At 48.3% G+C, this 17,059-nt stretch overlaps 1 protein-coding gene across 5 annotated transcripts in view; it reads left to right on the top strand.

Moving 5' to 3' along the window:
• Positions 1–17,037, top strand: part of LOC1270039 (uncharacterized) — a 28,658-nt gene extending 11,621 nt beyond the window's left edge. For 3 of the 5 annotated variants that reach the window (XM_061647063.1, XM_061647065.1, XM_061647066.1), the window contains exons 2-13: positions 93–2,164; positions 2,312–4,557; positions 7,082–7,517; positions 11,940–12,009; positions 12,087–12,144; positions 12,219–12,633; positions 12,995–13,067; positions 13,160–13,727; positions 13,817–13,989; positions 14,073–14,528; positions 14,629–14,703; positions 14,771–17,037. In XM_061647063.1, coding sequence (XP_061503047.1) covers positions 4,201–4,557; positions 7,082–7,517; positions 11,940–12,009; positions 12,087–12,144; positions 12,219–12,633; positions 12,995–13,067; positions 13,160–13,727; positions 13,817–13,989; positions 14,073–14,528; positions 14,629–14,703; positions 14,771–15,332 — 3,243 coding nt within the window. In that variant the 5' untranslated portion in view covers positions 93–2,164; positions 2,312–4,200 and the 3' untranslated portion in view covers positions 15,333–17,037. Of the gene's footprint in view, positions 1–92; positions 2,165–2,311; positions 4,558–7,081; positions 7,518–9,092; positions 11,294–11,939; positions 12,010–12,086; positions 12,145–12,218; positions 12,634–12,994; positions 13,068–13,159; positions 13,728–13,816; positions 13,990–14,072; positions 14,529–14,628; positions 14,704–14,770 lie in introns of those variants that run through there. The other 2 variants (XM_061647064.1, XM_061647067.1) reach the window with 2 other exon arrangements.
• Positions 17,038–17,059: the final 22 nt, after the last annotated feature.

Here is a 17,059-nt window from a genome sequence, read left to right as displayed (position 1 = left end):
GAGATGGGCTGGAAATTAGTTAGAGAGAGAGAGAATAGACCTCCGTAAATTAATTAGAGCTTTTTTCTGTATTTGTTCTCTCTCGTTCACAGCCCAACGATGGGGAGAGATGGTGATTCTGGCTTATGGGGACGGCGTGGAGGTGAAAACGTGTGCACTTTGTGACAGTGACAGTGTAGAAATGTGATGTGTAGAAGCGCATCAGAAAAAAACTCAATCGAACCACAACCAGATGAATGATTGATCGAGAAAAGCGGCCTGTGACATTGACGCATGGACCCATACAAACCCAAACGGGCGGGGGGAAAGAGAGTGTAGCAAACGTGGCAGATAAGGTTTGCGAATTAAACAAAAAGTGTGGAGTTTGTGAGGATGTAAACCACACTGACAACAACAAAAAAGAGTGTTCGTGTGTGTGTATGTGTGTGGGTTTGATTGTCCAGTTAAATGTGATTTGCAAACGAGATGGCGCCACGTGCAGTCACGTGGCTACAACACGCCACGAACCCTGCTGCTACTGTGTACTGCCGGGAAGTGAAGGATTACTACCGCAGGGCAGGATTTACAGGACTTACCCAGTGCACAAACAGACACACCGCTCCGTGATGACCGTGCGGTCGTTACCGTGGACAGACTCAGTCAGTCTCAGTGAAAGAACAGCAAGCGACAAACCCTGCACTCTTCTCCAAAAAGACTCCAACTACACCGCCAGAGGGAGGGAACACTTTCCTTCCAGCAATTGTTGCCGGGGAGGAGAGCGGACTTGGCACACCACAACAGACGCGCGGGCATGTTTATTGGGTTCAATAAATTTCAATTTAAAGCAAAACAACGCGCTTGATTGTTGACCGACGCGTCGTCGCAAACGATCCTCTGGCAGGCAGCAGTAGCAACCGCGCACTAATTCCCGCCTCTCCGCTCACGGCTGCTAATAGTAGTAGCAGCAGTGAGTGCCGCTGGGACACACCATCGCTGACAGTGCTGCCTCACTTGTGGCGAGGCAGACAAATTAGCAACTCCAGCAAACGAAACGGGTGTTGCGGGGTGGAAGGGCCAACACGACCGCCCTTCGCGTGTCGCCTCGCCTCTGGACTAGTTGGTGACCGATGGTTGTCGTCGGCTCGGGCGCGCTCGAAACGAGCCCCGGGGGCCCATTGTGTGCTGCGTTCTGGACGAGATAACATGCCCGAAAATATCGTCGACGTCGTCGTCGTCGTTGCCGCCGTTGCCTGCTGCTATCGTTTGTCAGTTTAGGGTTTAGGACAAACCGTACCGTACCGTCGCCGTGACGAGACACGCGGGTGTCTGAGTGCTGAGTGAAATACCGAAATTGTGCCGCTCCGGTGACGAACAAAAAAGATAAACTCAAGTGAACGACTGTTTGCGGTCAAAAACAATTCAACAATTCGGAACTCGGCTACCTTGTAGGAAGAGTTGCCACTGGCTCCTTAACTCCGGTGAAGAGTTTAGGGGAGTGAGAGCCTGCCCTCAGCCGGTTGAGGAGCTCTTGTTTTGATCGCACATTTCGTGTCTCGTGTCTCATTCTGTTATTGCCGTGGCCGTCAACGGCCCCACCAACGACTGTGATTATGGATAGTGACAGCCCGGTGCAGGAGTACTACATCAACGACTGAGCCTGGCCACCGCCCTGGGTGCGTGGCGGCAGCCGGTGTGGAAACTGCAGACACACACCTTCCTCTCTCGACCCCTCACCAACCTAGTGTGTAGTTTAGTTTTTAAGTGAAACGGACTTTTACATCCTGTCCAAAGAAAAAAAAAACACTGCACTTCCGGAAGCAGTGCACGAGTGCTTCCCCTCCGCCTAGTAGACGAGCGTGAGTCTGCTTCTGGCGCAAAAAAAAAAAAACTCTGAGGCGAAGGGCCCTTTGCCCTGGTGGCCGGGTGAGTGGCGCACCGTCCTGCGCTCTTATCGCGCTCCTTTGCGCGCAAAACATCCCAAATTACACCCGTGAGTGTGTGTGTGTGTGTGTGTGTGGTGTGCGTTAAGAAGCAAAATACGCTTGGCTCGGACCGCGCGTAAACCCGCGCAACCGATTTGCGCTAATCTTCGCGCACGCGTCCCTGTTTTGGCGCAGATTTCTCTCACATCAAGCCCCAAGGTACCTGTGTTGGTGAGCCGCACCGTTTACAGCGATTATCGGGTGTAAGTAGTCGGAAAAGATTTTGGTAGGAATGTGGACATCCAATCCCCTTCCCCTCCCCTCTCCCCGCTTGCTGTGACGTGTACGCGCACCGTGTTACATATCCCGCTAATGCTGTCTTTCTTTTGCGTGTGTCTCTTTCGTTGCAGCCGTTACAGGAGGAAGAGAGCAAAAAACATTTAAAAAAAAATACCCCACCAGCCGTGCCTGTTTGTGTGTGTGTGTGTTTGTGCGTGAAAAAGAGATCGCGCGTGTGTGTGTACAACAGGCGTGTTAATTTCGATCGCGTTCGACCGCTTTTTTTCTTTCGACAAACGCGCATAACGCGGGGTGAGGACTCACGATCACGACGACTCTTCGACGAGTGTGTCTTTCATTCGTGTTTGTCGCTTCACAGCGGGCAGTAGCAGCAGCAGCAGCAGCAGCAAGTTTTTCAACCCGATTAGCGCGCGCGCTCTCGAGATACCCCTCAGCGCCATCACCTCCCCTTCGTCGCAACAACTAGCAGAGGGTCTCTGGTGGCCACCACACCTCGTTCGAACCGAGTCTTCAGTCGTTCAGTTACGAAACAAACGCTGTGCAGGCCGCAGGCTTTTCACGACCGTTCCCTCTCTCTTGCCGTGCTCTCGTCGTTGCGTGCTGGTGCCGGTGTGTGCGCGTCTTGTGTGTCGAATGTTTGCCCTCGACGGTGGTCGCAAGCGGGTTAAGGAAAAGCAGTGTACTGCGACAGGATCCGCCAAGGTGCTCCCGGGTCGGTGAAAGGTGCATTGTGTGTGTGTGTGCGTGTGCGTGTGTGTCACGTAGTGAAAGTTTTGTGAGAAGAAAACAAAAATCGTGCGCGTGTGTGTCGGTTGGGCGTGTTAGGGCGTTTCGGTGACACGTGGCATTATTAGTGCGTGTGCGTAACGCTAACGGCGGCTACGAAAATTGCGCCCGCAGTAACGCTTGGAAAGTGGAGCCCAACGGACGGGCGGCTAGTAACGCTTTAGTGACGGCCAGTTCCTGTTAGAGCCCCTTAGAAGAAAAAAAAACCTCACAAAAACTCTCCCTGCGTCTGTGCCTTATGGAGCAGGATATCATTAAGCGCCCGTGCAGTATCGTACCATCGTACATGGTCAACAAGATGCGGATAGACATTGAGAATCCGCTGCTCCAGAGTCACCGCCAGCGCGAAACCACCGGCATCAAGAAGCTGTACAATTCGTTCTTCGTTATGTTCTAACTGACTCGCCGCCGCCGAAGGAAAACCTGCACGACGCGCCCCTGGGTTCGCGCGTGTTGGGTGTGTGTGTGTGTGTCGGGTGTGTGCGTGTGTGTGTGTGTCGTCAGATCGGAAAAAGCGTGTGCGTGCGTGCGTGTTTTTTTTTGTGCAGTGCATCCGCTTGCCGTTGCCTCGCCGGTTCCGGGCCCATCATTACCTTCCCTTTTGGCCGCGCCAATGAAGCGCCGCAGTGCACACACAGGCAAACACAAGGCGCTGCCGTTAGAGAAATAGAGGAAAGAGAGGAGAAAGTACCAGTTAGAATTTACCAACCCGTCGCGCTAAACGGCATGATAAAGAAACAATCGTAGTGCGGGCAATTTCTGCGTAATTCGGCCTTGTTTTTTGTTGCTGTTCGGCTTTAGTGTGTAAAACTGTATTTTTCTTTAAGTCTACACCACCCACACCATCTCACTTGCAAAAGCACCGACCAAAACGGTCGAATGTTCGAGCAACCGTGTGTCCCGCTATACTGCCGTGTGACATTGTCTGCCCCATAGTGCGTGTGCGTTACGCCCGGTTACGTTGCGTTACTCGGTCGCCGACCGAGTTTAGTGCCTAGCAGAACGCAACCTTGCTGCGTGTGCTGATGATGTAGGTGCCATTGCCATTGGTTGTGCCAATTTTGCTACATACGAGCCGCCCTCCCTCGCGATACTAATCTCGGGGTCTGCACGCCTGCTGGAACCGAAACTGCTGCCTGTTGCAACATCCTTTGCGGGTCGCGTTCGTTTTCAAAAGCCACCGGAGAAGAGACTTGCGCGTAGAATTACGCGAATGGCGACGGTCATCTCACTGTTGGCTAACCACTGCAACAGTCCCTTCGAGCAGCATCACCAGCAGCAGCAGCCGCTACTCCAGTGTCCAGTGTACGAGCCGGGACCGGTAACGCTTCAGCAGCGATACAGCGGTACCGGCGGCGGTGGTGGTCGTAACCGATCCGAACCGGCGGCGACGTATCAGCAGCAGCAGCTGGACGCGTTAGATTTTCATCTGTTCAGCCGAACGCTCGAGCAAGAGTTCGAACAAATGGAATACTCCGGAAGTCCCGGTCCTTACCAACAGTACCAGCAGCACGATCAGCAGCAACAGCAAGCATCAGCAAGACGTCAAGGGCAGCAAGATTTCGAGCAGGTAATCGAACGCGTTCACTTTGGGATCTCGCTGTCCTTCTCGAGATAGTGGAGGGGAGGGTGTTCATAACACGACCGATGGCCCCATTTCGGGGTTGGAGATGCTCATCGCAGCTCCATTTGGATCGAGGGGACATTATCTTTGCATGCGAATGTACCCCGGTCGTCTCAAGGTTGGCACAAACACGCACACAGAGCTGATTAATATTCCTGTGACCCTGCCGCTGCGTTCACGCTGGCTTTCTTCATTCGTTTCTTCTCGGCGTGAGCCTTCCACACTCACAAAAAAAAGAAGTGCAAATCTTGGCACACATTTAAATCGATCATGATACTCTCTTGTACAAGGTTTTGGATGGGTCGACAGCCAGAAGGTTCGGCCCTGGGTGCTTCTTCCCAATTGCTTGCACACTGTTGCTCATCTGATGCCATCGCCGCCTAGCGATTGGGGTGGGTTTTCTTACGGGTGTCAACCGTATCTTATCTTGTTTGCGCGCCCTATTATTTGCTGGCAAGATTACGTCCCGACCTGTCAACCCGCGCTCTCGCTGTGGCCGTGCTGGAGGACACAATGTTGAAGAATGCACTGCTTGTGCGGTAAGTTTTTCTGGAACTTCTCGGTTGAAGATTGGCTGCTTCACCGGGATGCGGACCACTTTGTCGGTCGGAAGGCAAAAGCGCTCAACACAACAATGACCAGATACCGAACGCAGTGGAGCGGGGAGAATGTGTACACCGTGCGCCGTGTAGGAGGTGGGAAAGACCCTAGAGACGGGGAAGTACTTGGAGTGCATGTTTCCGGCTTGTTTGCACAATCTTCACTCCGCGGTGGAGCTTGCTGGGAGAGGCGAAGGCGAGACGAAAATGAATCGATCCTCGTTCGATTAGTTGACATCATTGCTATCACATACCCGCCCCTGCGGGGGCTTGACAGACAGTACGACTAGGGCACTACAACACTTCGTGATTCATTAGATTTGTTGAGCGACATTTAAGCAGCCATTGAAAATATTGCACTTCATCTTTTAGATCCGTCTATGGCTTCGTTTCACATTTTCCTCTTTTTGTGACACTTTGTCAATGCACTAAAATTACCTCGCCGATATCTTGACAGTTTGATGATCTCCTCCTTCTCCTCTCCGGTACATTTTATTGATAAGTTTTGTGCGATATGTCTATCTCTCTAAGCTTGTACGTGTTCGTACTTTGGAAAATTGGCAAACAGCGAACCGGGTCAACAGACTCGGTTCAGCGTGTCATAAATTAGGCGTGCTTATCAGCTTTCTGTCGGATCAGGCTCTCGATACGGCCTGGCCTCAGCCCCGAACAATATGGGCATTGTGCTGTCGGGCTGTCGCCATTTGTTTTGGGGCAAGGCTATTTTTGTACGATGTGTAATAAAAGTATGCAAAAACGGTGTGGCAAAGATTGCTTTCGTTTCGTTCTTTTTAGTTCAATATTTAGATAACTTTGACAAATGAACGAACAGTTGCGGTTTTTTTAATTTTTATTTCGGACGGATCCATCCGACCACTTTGTTTTCAATTATCTCACCCCTCTCAATACTATACGCGGCCAGAATTCGATAGCATTTGATGGATAGTCTTTTAAAGCATCAGAAGCATTCTGAAAGTACCAAATTATTTAAAATATTTTTTATGCTTATCTTTTATTAGTTTACTAGATTTGGCAACAAACAGATGAGGCTGGCCTTGTGGTCGCAAGATTTATTGAAGGATATTGAAAACAAACTGACCATCTAAACAATTATAGCTGACCAGTTTAACTTCTATGCAAAGAACATGACAAGAAAGCAAAGTAAAGAACACTGCTCAAAATCTTGATCATCCTTTAATGCCCACTATTGAATGTGTGATCTGCGTGTCACATTCCGTAGCCTGTAGATGTATGAAATATGTTAATGTTAGGAACTAAATGGGGAATCAATATTCCTTCTTTTGAGATCCAATGATCACAATTTGTCTGTACAATTTGTGAGGTGTAATCATAAAACAAAATATTTTGGTTAATTTCAAAAGATCACTTAACGATCACCTTAAATAGTATCCTGTTCCTTCCTTTTTTATTGAATATTTACATGTGTGTTTGGAGGTAATCCGATGGTCCAACGATAGCAACGCTGACTCTAGCAAGACCGGCCGTAGATCGTCTCCCATGTCGACTTGGAATTTTCCGGCGCGCAAAGATTGGTGTGGTTCGCGCTATATATTTTTAAATGTTTATTGTCCGTACAACTTTAACAGCGAACACGTCAGTCAATTGTCGAAATTGAATGAAGTTCAAGTTCGGATTAGTTCGATCGATCAGTTTTCCATCGCGTACAGGGTTATGAAATAGCTCAGATTCGAAAGAGAATCACAACGATTATTACAATCTCATTCTAGTTTATAGCATCAAAAACTTATTTATAAAAAGTTTGAAATGGAAATTTTTGCTAAAAAATATTGACTTGAAAAAATGGTTATAACACATACTGAAAGACTTCTTCTGTGTCCACCCACTGATAGATCTCCCCCGGCTACAACCTGGATAGCGAAGACACGTACAGCGGTTCGCCGAACAACTTCCAGGACTACCAGAACAACTTTGTCGATTCGCCGCCCGATTCGAAGGAACCGTGGCCGATCGACTACAACAAGATGCACACCGTGATCGCGTCGAGCAGCGGTGCCAACGATACGACGAACGCATCGCCGACCGTCACGTCGGTCGCGGTTGCTACGGTGGCCGGTCCCACGATTGCTGCCGTAACCTCTCTCCATCATCAGCAACAGCAGCAGCAGCAGCAGCCGCAGCAGGATAATGGTGGAATATTCTTAAACAACGCCATACTTCCCAGTCGAAAGCGACGGGTGGAATGGATGTCACCACAGGAGGAGGACACCGACGGCACCGAGACAAAGATTGCCAACATCGATAAGGAGCGTGACGCACGTCGCAAGGGTAAGTGTCACGTCCAGCAGGCATATGTGTGTCCGTGTTTGCAGCTGTTTTGATTCGTTCTAATTAAGCAATGGTCCGGAAAAGTGTGATAAACGATAAATAAAGCCACCGTGAACGACTTCTTCTTGGTGCGCGGGGGTTGGTGGTGATTGAGATGTGTTTATCAAACTGACTGCTGAGTTGATTAGATGAGCAAACTCAGCTCTTGGGTTTTTATAATAGATCCTCTATTTGTTTTGTAAAATAGCATTGATATAGGTTGCATATATAATACGTCAGGTTCTTCAATATTGCTATACTTGTAGTTGTATTAGGTCTCGCGTTTGAAATCTCTACAATGAGTCAGCATGTTGACTTGAGCTAAACGATATTGATACATCAAAGTTGTTTGTCTGCTTCCAACCAAGGTTTGAATAATTAGTACCACCATTAATTTGACGTCAGTTTTGCGCATTCGCTATCCAACCAGACTACATTTCTTTTTTTTTTTATAAACCGGTTGGTTGAAAAATGTTAACCTATCGAAATGCAATTTTAAAGTAAACAAGTGCCTTTGGGGTGACAACACGCCTAGCACTATGGGCTTAGAAGGTTTCATCCCTCCTACGAATTATGTATGACCCTTCAGTGTATGATCAATGATCAAAGAAATCATTGGATAAAGAAAGAGAAAGAGAGATCGAGAGCGATCGAGTAAGGATGACACACTGGGAATTAACAGTTGAATGATTTCTAGTTGTTATGCTTTTAAGCTTGGTGTTTGATATCAATATCAATATCCTCCCTCAATGATTTCGTTATTTGAATCAGAGTAGAAGAGTGGCTAAAGAGATTAAAATGTTAACTAGAAACTTAATGTTTCAAGATTCATACAAAATACTTCCTTTTACTACTGATTTGCGATCCAACTCACTCGACACTCTCTGTGCTGCCTAACGACACACTCACTCTCTGTTCCGACTGTTCAACTCGTTTTGGACTCAACTCACTCCCACTGTGGGCCTTCTAGAGAATCACTCTTGTTATGTCGACTGACCTGACTAGATATTTCATATCTTGGGATTCAACTCACTGATTCCTTTCACCGCCAAGTAACCTACCATTTGGGAATTCAACTCCTTGAAACGGTGTGAATGAAGTTCGAAAAGATTAACTCATAAAAATAGAAGATATAGCGAAGAGATTCATATAAACTCTCCGTGCTGAGTTGCTTCCATACCTTTACTTTTATGATTCAACTCGCAAACTCATACTTAGTGTGCACATCTCTGATGTTTGAGTCAAACCAATCTCATGGTCCTATTAAGAAGAAATGTATTTTTTTTTTGTTTCCAAAAATCAATGAGCACAAATTCAACAGTTGGCAGGCAGTCCGAAGTTCAACTGTGGTTGAACTCTGGCTGTATTTCACTAGAAGGACGGATTAACGGATGACCATGATCCACCGTGCCCACCAGAATGAGTTGCCATTATGGTCTTCTCGACCTCTCGGTGTGGTGGTCAGCCATCTTTAATCTACTTCCCTCTGATAAGCCTCGGTTGTGTGGAACTTTTGCTCTCCCGCTTCGCTGAAGGTTACGCGCTCTTGTACTCTGTGTTTGTGCTCTAGCTAGGTGTTTCTGTGTGTTTAAGAATCTCGATCAGGATGTAGTGGAAGCAATAGGGAGCAGAGAGACAACACCATACAAGCACAGGATGATGGAGCGCCCGCACGCCTCACGGTTGTCGTTTGATGCAAAAGGTCAACTTTACGTCACGGGCAGCAGGCACCTCCCCGGTTATAGTGCCGTTTGGTGGTGCCGAGAGCAGCTGATAAGCAGGGCCGGATGGCAGAGTGTGTTGATGAATTTGCTCTTACACACTGGCCACTCGAACCAGCGTTGCGTCGGGAGTGCGAACCACTCGAGTGCTACTGCGCCGGTGGGCAGCAGTACGTTCGTCTAGACACGGGAAAGTGTACAAACAACGACGCAAGTGAACGGAAGAAGCCGAAGAAGAGGAAGAAGCTATTCAAAACGGTGTACCTTTAGGGTCTATTGGTTAAGTGTGTGCAGGCGTGTCTCGGAATTAAGCGAAATTGTTGCAACACAATTGCGAAGGAACAAACCCGCCTCATCTTCCTACCACTGGCCGAGCACCAAAAGGAAGCCATTTTCTCAAACAAACTCACCCCAAACGTAGAGGGAGAGAGAGAGAGTGGGGTTGGAACGGTTCAAGGGAAGCGTGCCCCTTGTTCCCGTTCCCGGCGTCCATAAGTGTATGTGTGCCTGCGAGTGTGTTTTGATTTATTTATTGCCGTGTTGATAAAGTGTAAATTTATCAAGATAAGTATTTGGACAAACAGGTGCCCCGAGACCTGGTGGCTCCCCCTCTTTGGGCGCAAATTGTCTAACAACTTGTGGCCGGTCGGTGGATGTGAGGGAGGATGTCCCACACATACACCTTACAAGCTACGGAGGTGAACAACAACGTGTAACCGTTCGGACGACAAGACCGGAGCGTCCGGTTCACCGCTTTTGTGCTTCTTGGTTCTGGCCCATTGATAGTGCAAACGCTTGTGTGCGTGCGTTGTTAATCGGAGCATCATCATCACCGTGTGCTCTGCCTCATTTTGTGTGATCGCAGGCAGGCTCTGTGTATGATCGCGTACGATCGATAAGCGGGTAAAGCGGTGTAGTAGAGGAGGGCCATCCACTCTTCCCCAGAGTGTTAGAATTGGGCGGAAATACCTAACAACTTCATCTAGAAGATGTGAGTGACAGTGGTGGGCTGGTACGTGAAAGTGATCAGATGTTCAGCCGGATCAGCTGGGGACTCTTCCAGATAGCAAGATCTATGAGAACGTGAGTGCTTCAGAGTTCCAAGAAGTGATTTGGATGCTTCAATAACACTGATAGTTAGCTATGCTACTCCGAGAAGTCATCCGATAGTGGTTTATATGCTTACCCAAGGGGATTTAATCTCAACCGCAACCGCTCGGCTGTGTACGCTCATCCACCGAGGAGCACAAGCGGCATCATATCAACACACGGAGTTCAGGAATCGCGTCATCGCATCTGCCGGGGGCCATAATAATGATGATGATGATGTTGATGGCGGACGGCGAAAGTGGGTGATACGGCATGCACGCGTAGATGATAGACTGTGGTGAATGTAGTGGTGGATTAACAGCGGGAGAGCCCCTTTAGACCTAAACGAGCCTCAGTCTCTATCTAGTGTGCCGTGCCGTGGATTGAGTGGTTGACGAAAGCGAACCGCTCCACAACACTGTCTGTTGCTGAGCGGTGAGTTGTGTTCCCTTACACCCTCTGTGTCTGTGTGTGTGTGTGTGTTTGTGGCCAGTGCGTCTCCATCGACGTCATTATCAGCTTCACCTATCATCACGGTAGAAACGCGCGCCACAGATGAGTGTGTGTGTGAGAGCCTCCTTACCACCCTGATCTTGCGAAAGCATAGAGTGAAAACTCTCGTAAGAGGGTGTGAGTTAATTCTGGAGGAGACCATTTCGGTCCCACCTGCCAGGAGTAGAACGTTGAAACATCCCCCTCCTTCCATTGCATCCTCTCCCGCTACGGAGTCGTCCTGGGTTACGGAAATGTGTGAAACGTACGGGTTCGGTGGCGACACGATGGACAAAGATTATGTCCGGAAGCGGTTAAAGTGCTTCAACAACAGCAACAGCAATGGCAACGAAATCGGCAATGGTAATAGTCTCGGCCCAAATGCGCACACCAACAACGCCAACAACAACGGCACAGCCAACAACAATGAACTAGGTGATAATTCCTTTCCCAATACTTCCGTGACACCGTGCTAGGGAGCGTTACACTTTGCAACGTGAAGAGGGCATCAATGGTGATGGTAGTAATTAATGTTGTGTTTCATGAATTTTTCGACGAATCTCCAAACATTCATGAATCTCCAAATATTGAATAGCTGAAGATACATGAATCTCTGAAGATTCATTCAACACCATAGATTGAATCTTGAAGAAGACCCATGAATCTTTGTAGATTCAAACCTCGCATTGACAGTCCCTCCGTACTAAGGTCTGCCTATCCGGATGCGTGAACGTTTCACAATGTAGAATCGCTTAGAAAGTCAAGAAGAAGATTAATAAGAAGAAAAAGCTCAAGGTATATGAATCTTTTGAGATAAATGATTTGTTCATGGTTCACAAATCTTTCGAGATTATTGATTTTTTTCATTCGAGTTTCAGATTCATTGAATCTTTTCGAATATTCCTTCTTACGCATTGAATCATTTGAAAGGTTCATGAATTGGAGAATTCGAATCAGATACATCCAACACTACTGTTATCAATGTACTGGTTCGGTTTTTTAAAAATGAAAATGGATAACTTAATTATACTAATCGTTTCGCTTGTTTGTTTTTCTTTTCTTTTTTGTTTGTCTCCTACAGGAAGTATGCGTTGGGCCGATGATCTTGATTTGGACCTCAGCAATGAGCTCTCCAGCAACGGATACATCAGGTAGGGCTTCAAAATCATGGCTTGTTTTGGTGTTAAGTGTGTTAGTATCTAATGTGTCTTTCTCTTCATCTTTGCAGTGATTCACTGTTGAATTTCCCTGTGTTCAAGCAAGAACTTCCATCTCCTCCTCAGAAGGTAAGTTTTCTCAAAGGATCATTCGGTGCTGGTCTGATTCGGAGCAATATTCTTACGTTTTTTTGCTTTTCTAGCATTCTCATCATCAGCAACACTCTCAACAACAACAACAACAACAGCAACAACAACATCAACTCCATCAACAACAGCAGCAAAGTTTGCACCAGCAGGCAGCTGCAGCAGCAGCAGCAGCAGCAGCGGCGACGGCAGGCAGCTCACAAGATCATTCGCAACCATCCCAACACACCACCCCGTCCGGGTTGCAACCATCGCTGAGTGGAAATGTTCCCAACTCTCACCAACAGCAGCAACAACAACAGGTTGCCCAACAACAATATCACCAGCAACAGCAGGGTCAAAACTCGATGAACGGTCCCGGTTTGATGAACAATGCGACTCATCAGCAAGCGGTAGGAGCGATCGGTGCCGGGCTGAGCAATCTGCAAAGCTTTCTGCAGAGCAACCGGCTGGACACTGATCCAAGTGGAGGTAATTGAACGGCGCCCCATATTGACGTAGATTTGCGGGGGGTTTGGAGATATTTCCAAATCCATATCCAAACTCATGAATTCCGGTGGCCTGTTATCGAGCAGATGCAAATTATCGTTCAAGCGGGATCGGTGAGCCGGTTTTTCTCGCCTCGCCTTCATTTGCTGTGCGTGATTGAAGTCGGCTGTTGTCAGGCGTTAGCCTTTACCTATGAATAGTTCTCCCCATCCCCCTCTCCCGGTCGGGCATATTATGTGGCTTCACGAGGGCCTGTGTACATTACGCATTAGGGCCTTCGAGGCCGTGTAGAAGCAACGGGTGGATTTTAATGTGTGTTTGTTTCTGCTTTTACATTTCACAGGCATTTTGCAGATGCAGCAGGATGGCACGCTGACAGCGGCACGTGGTGACAAAACACATGACGATCATAATCGGTAAGGGCCACTCCAACAAACACACCTTGACACACAATAGCGACAGCAGCATTCTAACACCCCGTGTCTTCTTGCTTTAAATAAAAAAACAGGTTCCAGTACGTGCTGGCGGCCGCAACCTCGATCGCGACGAAGAACAATGAAGAATCTCTCACCTACCTTAACCAGGGCCAGAGCTACGAGATCAAGCTGAAGAAGCTTGGCGATCTGTCCCCGTTCCGGGGGAAGATTCTGAAGAGTATTATCAAGATATGCTTCCACGAGCGCCGGCTGCAGTACATGGAGCGGGAGCAGATGCAGCTCTGGCAGGCGTCCCGGCCCGGCGAGCGCATCCTGGACGTGGACATCCCGCTGTCGTACGGGTTGATGCAGGTGCAGCCGACCAGCAGCAACCTGCTCAACACGATCGAGGTGTTCTGGGACCCGATGAAGGAGGTCGGTGTGTACGTGAAGGTGAACTGCATTTCCACCGAATTCACGCCCAAAAAGCATGGCGGCGAGAAGGGTGTACCGTTCCGGATTCAGGTAGAAACGTACATCGACACCAACGGTGGGCTGCACAATGGTGGTGGCGGCGGCGGTGCTAATGCGACGGCGGTCGGCGCAGTGGACGATAAGGACGGCATACGACCGCTCCATGCGGCTGCTTGCCAGATAAAGGTAAGGGTGTTTGGTGTGGGTAGGGAAAGCGACCGAGAACGTGTTACTGATTGCCGATCGTTTTGCTTTCCCGGACCGCCGGTCCACAGGTGTTTAAATTGAAGGGAGCCGACCGGAAGCACAAACAGGATCGGGAGAAAATACTCAAGCGTCCGGTGGCGGAGCAGGAGAAGTACCAGCGCAGCTGCGACTGCACGATACTGACCGACATTACGACCGATTCCGTCATCCAGCCGCTCGGTGGCAGCTTTAGCCCCGAACAGTAAGTGTTGCTTCCCGCAGTAAGCGGGCCTAAGCTTTTGCGAGTGCATTGCTAACGAGTTTCTTCTTTCCCTCCTTGTGTAGCATTAAACGTAACGTGTCGCCGCTGCTGACCGGTGGGCCCACCTCACCCGGGCAGCTGAACAAGTTCGAAAACATCATGTCGAGCGTGCTGGGCGGTGGCGGTGTTGCGCCGAACGGGCTTAGCCCGGGGGTGAAACCGACCCCGACGACGACCGCAGCGACGGCGGCGATGGTTGTAGCGGCGGCCGCCGCCGCCGTTGCCGGCGTACAGGCCAACCATCCGATCGGCATCAGCAACGTGAGCTCCACGAACGGGCTGTGCAAAGCGTCCCCGCTCGGTGGCGAGCAGCCGATCGGCGGTGTACTGTCGCCCCAGCAACCGAGCGAGCTGGATGATTACGTGCCGACCATTACGAAGGAAACGAGCCCGGGTTCGCTGGCGCAGTGGCTGGCCGTGCACCGGCTGTCCGCGTACACGAAAACGTTCGCCCAATTTTCCGGCTCGGATCTATTAAGGTGAGGGGTCGCGATCGAAGGCGATCGTGAGGCGTGTTTTTTTTTTTGTTTGAAAAGGGAGACGCGAATTCAAAATAACGAACTTTTCTTCGTTTTGCAGAATGTCCAAGGAAGATCTTTGCAAAATTTGTGGCCTTGCGGATGGGATTCGAATGTTCAACATTCTCCATTCAAAGTGAGTGTTCGAAGAACAACCGTATGACTATTGCTGGATACTAAATACTTACCTTCTTGTAACGCAGAGCCATCACGCCACGCCTGACGATCTACGTGAGTTTCGAAGCAAACATCTACCACGCGATCTATCTGCACTCCAACACGATCCCGGAGCTGGTGCAGAATCTGTCGAAAATTCCCGGCTTCCTGGAGGCGATCAACGCACTCAACACGCCCAACTCGTCCGACGGGGGGCTCTGGAATGGTGGGAGCACTTTCGGGGCGGCGGGCCGTTCGTCGCTTAACGCCGGTGGCGTCGTTGCCGCTTCCAGCAGTGGTGGAGCTGGCGGCAATGGTGGTGGTGGTCTTGGTGGTAAATTTTCCACCCCCGGTGCCATATCACTGTCCGTGCCGTCCCCTTCGTCTCCGCCGATCTCGTCCTCGTGCGGCATTGCCAAGCTGCAGCTGCTGATTAATGGCCCGAACGGCATCCAGGTGCTGCTGACCGAGGATGTGCTGAACAACGTGAAGGACGAGACACTGTTCCAGCTGGAGCTGAAATCGAACGGAAATATACTGATGAAAGCGGTCCACAGTGTTACGGCGGCCGGTGGCCCAGACTGCTCGATCGACGACGATGCGAACTGAATGCGGTTGGGATGGGGCATTTTTGTTGCATCAAAGGGTGACACGATGCGGGACGTGCGATTGAGGGGTTGTGGTACCTCACTTTTTTATGTTGTTGTTACGTACAATAGTTTTATACTTTATGCTTTTGCTGTACTTTTTTTATCACACAAACGATGTTTTCGGTTACGGAGTCGGGTTTAGGTACGGCAGCGCTAGTGATAGTGTGCTTGTGTGTGTGTGCGTGTATGTGTGTATGGTGTGTTGTAAGGTGTATTCGCCTTTTTGCCCGTCAAATAACATCTGGAGCAAGTAAAAAACAACAGGAACGGATCCGTCGAAGGAGAATGATATTGGCACAATGTGATTTGGGATAGGATGATGGGCAGAACCGGAAGGATAGGGATGCAATGTTGGGATGTGCAGGGGGAGTTATTTGAAGGAAGGACAAACAAGCATGTCCTTATTCCCCTGCCTTTCACACTCACCGCCTCCGCGCTTCCGACAGACACCACTCTCAGGGTTTTGTTCTGTATACATGGTTGCTTCACAAGGGCGCGATGATTCAGTAACAACGGAGTGGCTGTGGAGAGGTAAAATGGAAGAAAGATCTTACGACTGGTTCGTATACTCAAAGCATTTAGCACAGCTGTGTGGGAATGGAATCGAGAGAAAAAGAGAGAAATGTCGAAAGAGAGAGAGAGAGAGAAAATACACCTGTGGCCACGGTAAAGTGCAATGAACAGTAAAGTGATTGACTTTTTTGTCATTGTTGTTTTTTGTTTCTGCATCGGTATTCAGCTACAAGAATGCGATATTGAATGCTCCGTTTTTTGCGTGGGGAAAGTAAATATATACACAAACAAAATCCATAAACACTACATTAGTACAAAGCAGCATTAGGTTAAGGCGTTAGTGTTATTTTAAAACGTTTTAGACTTAAATGTACGCAATCATGTACCACGCGTCGTACGCCATCGGATGATTGTTAATAATGTGCTTTTTTAGGGTACATGTACACACACAACACTCTGTTCTTAATTGTCTGTTTTATATACATTATAGTTTTTTTTACAAAAAAAAAGAAAGAAGAAAGGCAAGTACGTGTTCCAAGAACGTACATACTTTTTTGTTATGTTTTTAGCTAAGCTGTGCAGAAAGTTTGTATTGTAAATTAATAATTTGATTTAAATATTAACATATTTTAAACTCAAATCGGGAAATGAAATAAGGTTTGGCGCGGTTTTTACGCGGTGATGATGATGATACAGGGTTTTCCAGTAGTTATCATTGTTGTGGGACACTTCATTGACTCTTTCTTAAGTGAAATGAACTCAATGTAATGGGAATTAGAATCCCATTGAACAAATCCAATAGGAATTTCCAAGGAGCCTGTCTAACAAGGTTGCCATCGAGTCCAATTTCCACCGTATGAAGTTCACTTCCAATAAGAAAGAATCAAGGAAGTGCCCCATAACTATGAGAACCCCTGAAAAACCCTTTAATGGACGTGCGTGTGACTGTTTGCTTTTGCAAAGTCTTTGCGGTGGTACTATGTGTCTTAATAGAATTGTGTTAGAATGTGCCTTAATGCTATTACGAATAGTTAAATGAAAAAAATTAAGGAAACAAAATGTTTTTTTTTTGTAGTGAAAGAAAGGTTAAGGAAAGATGTTTCGATAGATGTATGTAAATAAATAATAGCGTTGTTTATCGTACAAAAAAAGTTACATTAATTTCTTTCACCA

The sequence above is a fragment of the Anopheles gambiae genome, chromosome 2 (assembly GCF_943734735.2).
Source record: "Anopheles gambiae chromosome 2, idAnoGambNW_F1_1, whole genome shotgun sequence".
Classification (NCBI taxonomy): domain Eukaryota; kingdom Metazoa; phylum Arthropoda; class Insecta; order Diptera; family Culicidae; genus Anopheles; species Anopheles gambiae.
The sequence above is the reverse complement of the archived record's forward strand: the minus strand, read 5'-3'. Positions and strand labels throughout refer to the sequence as shown.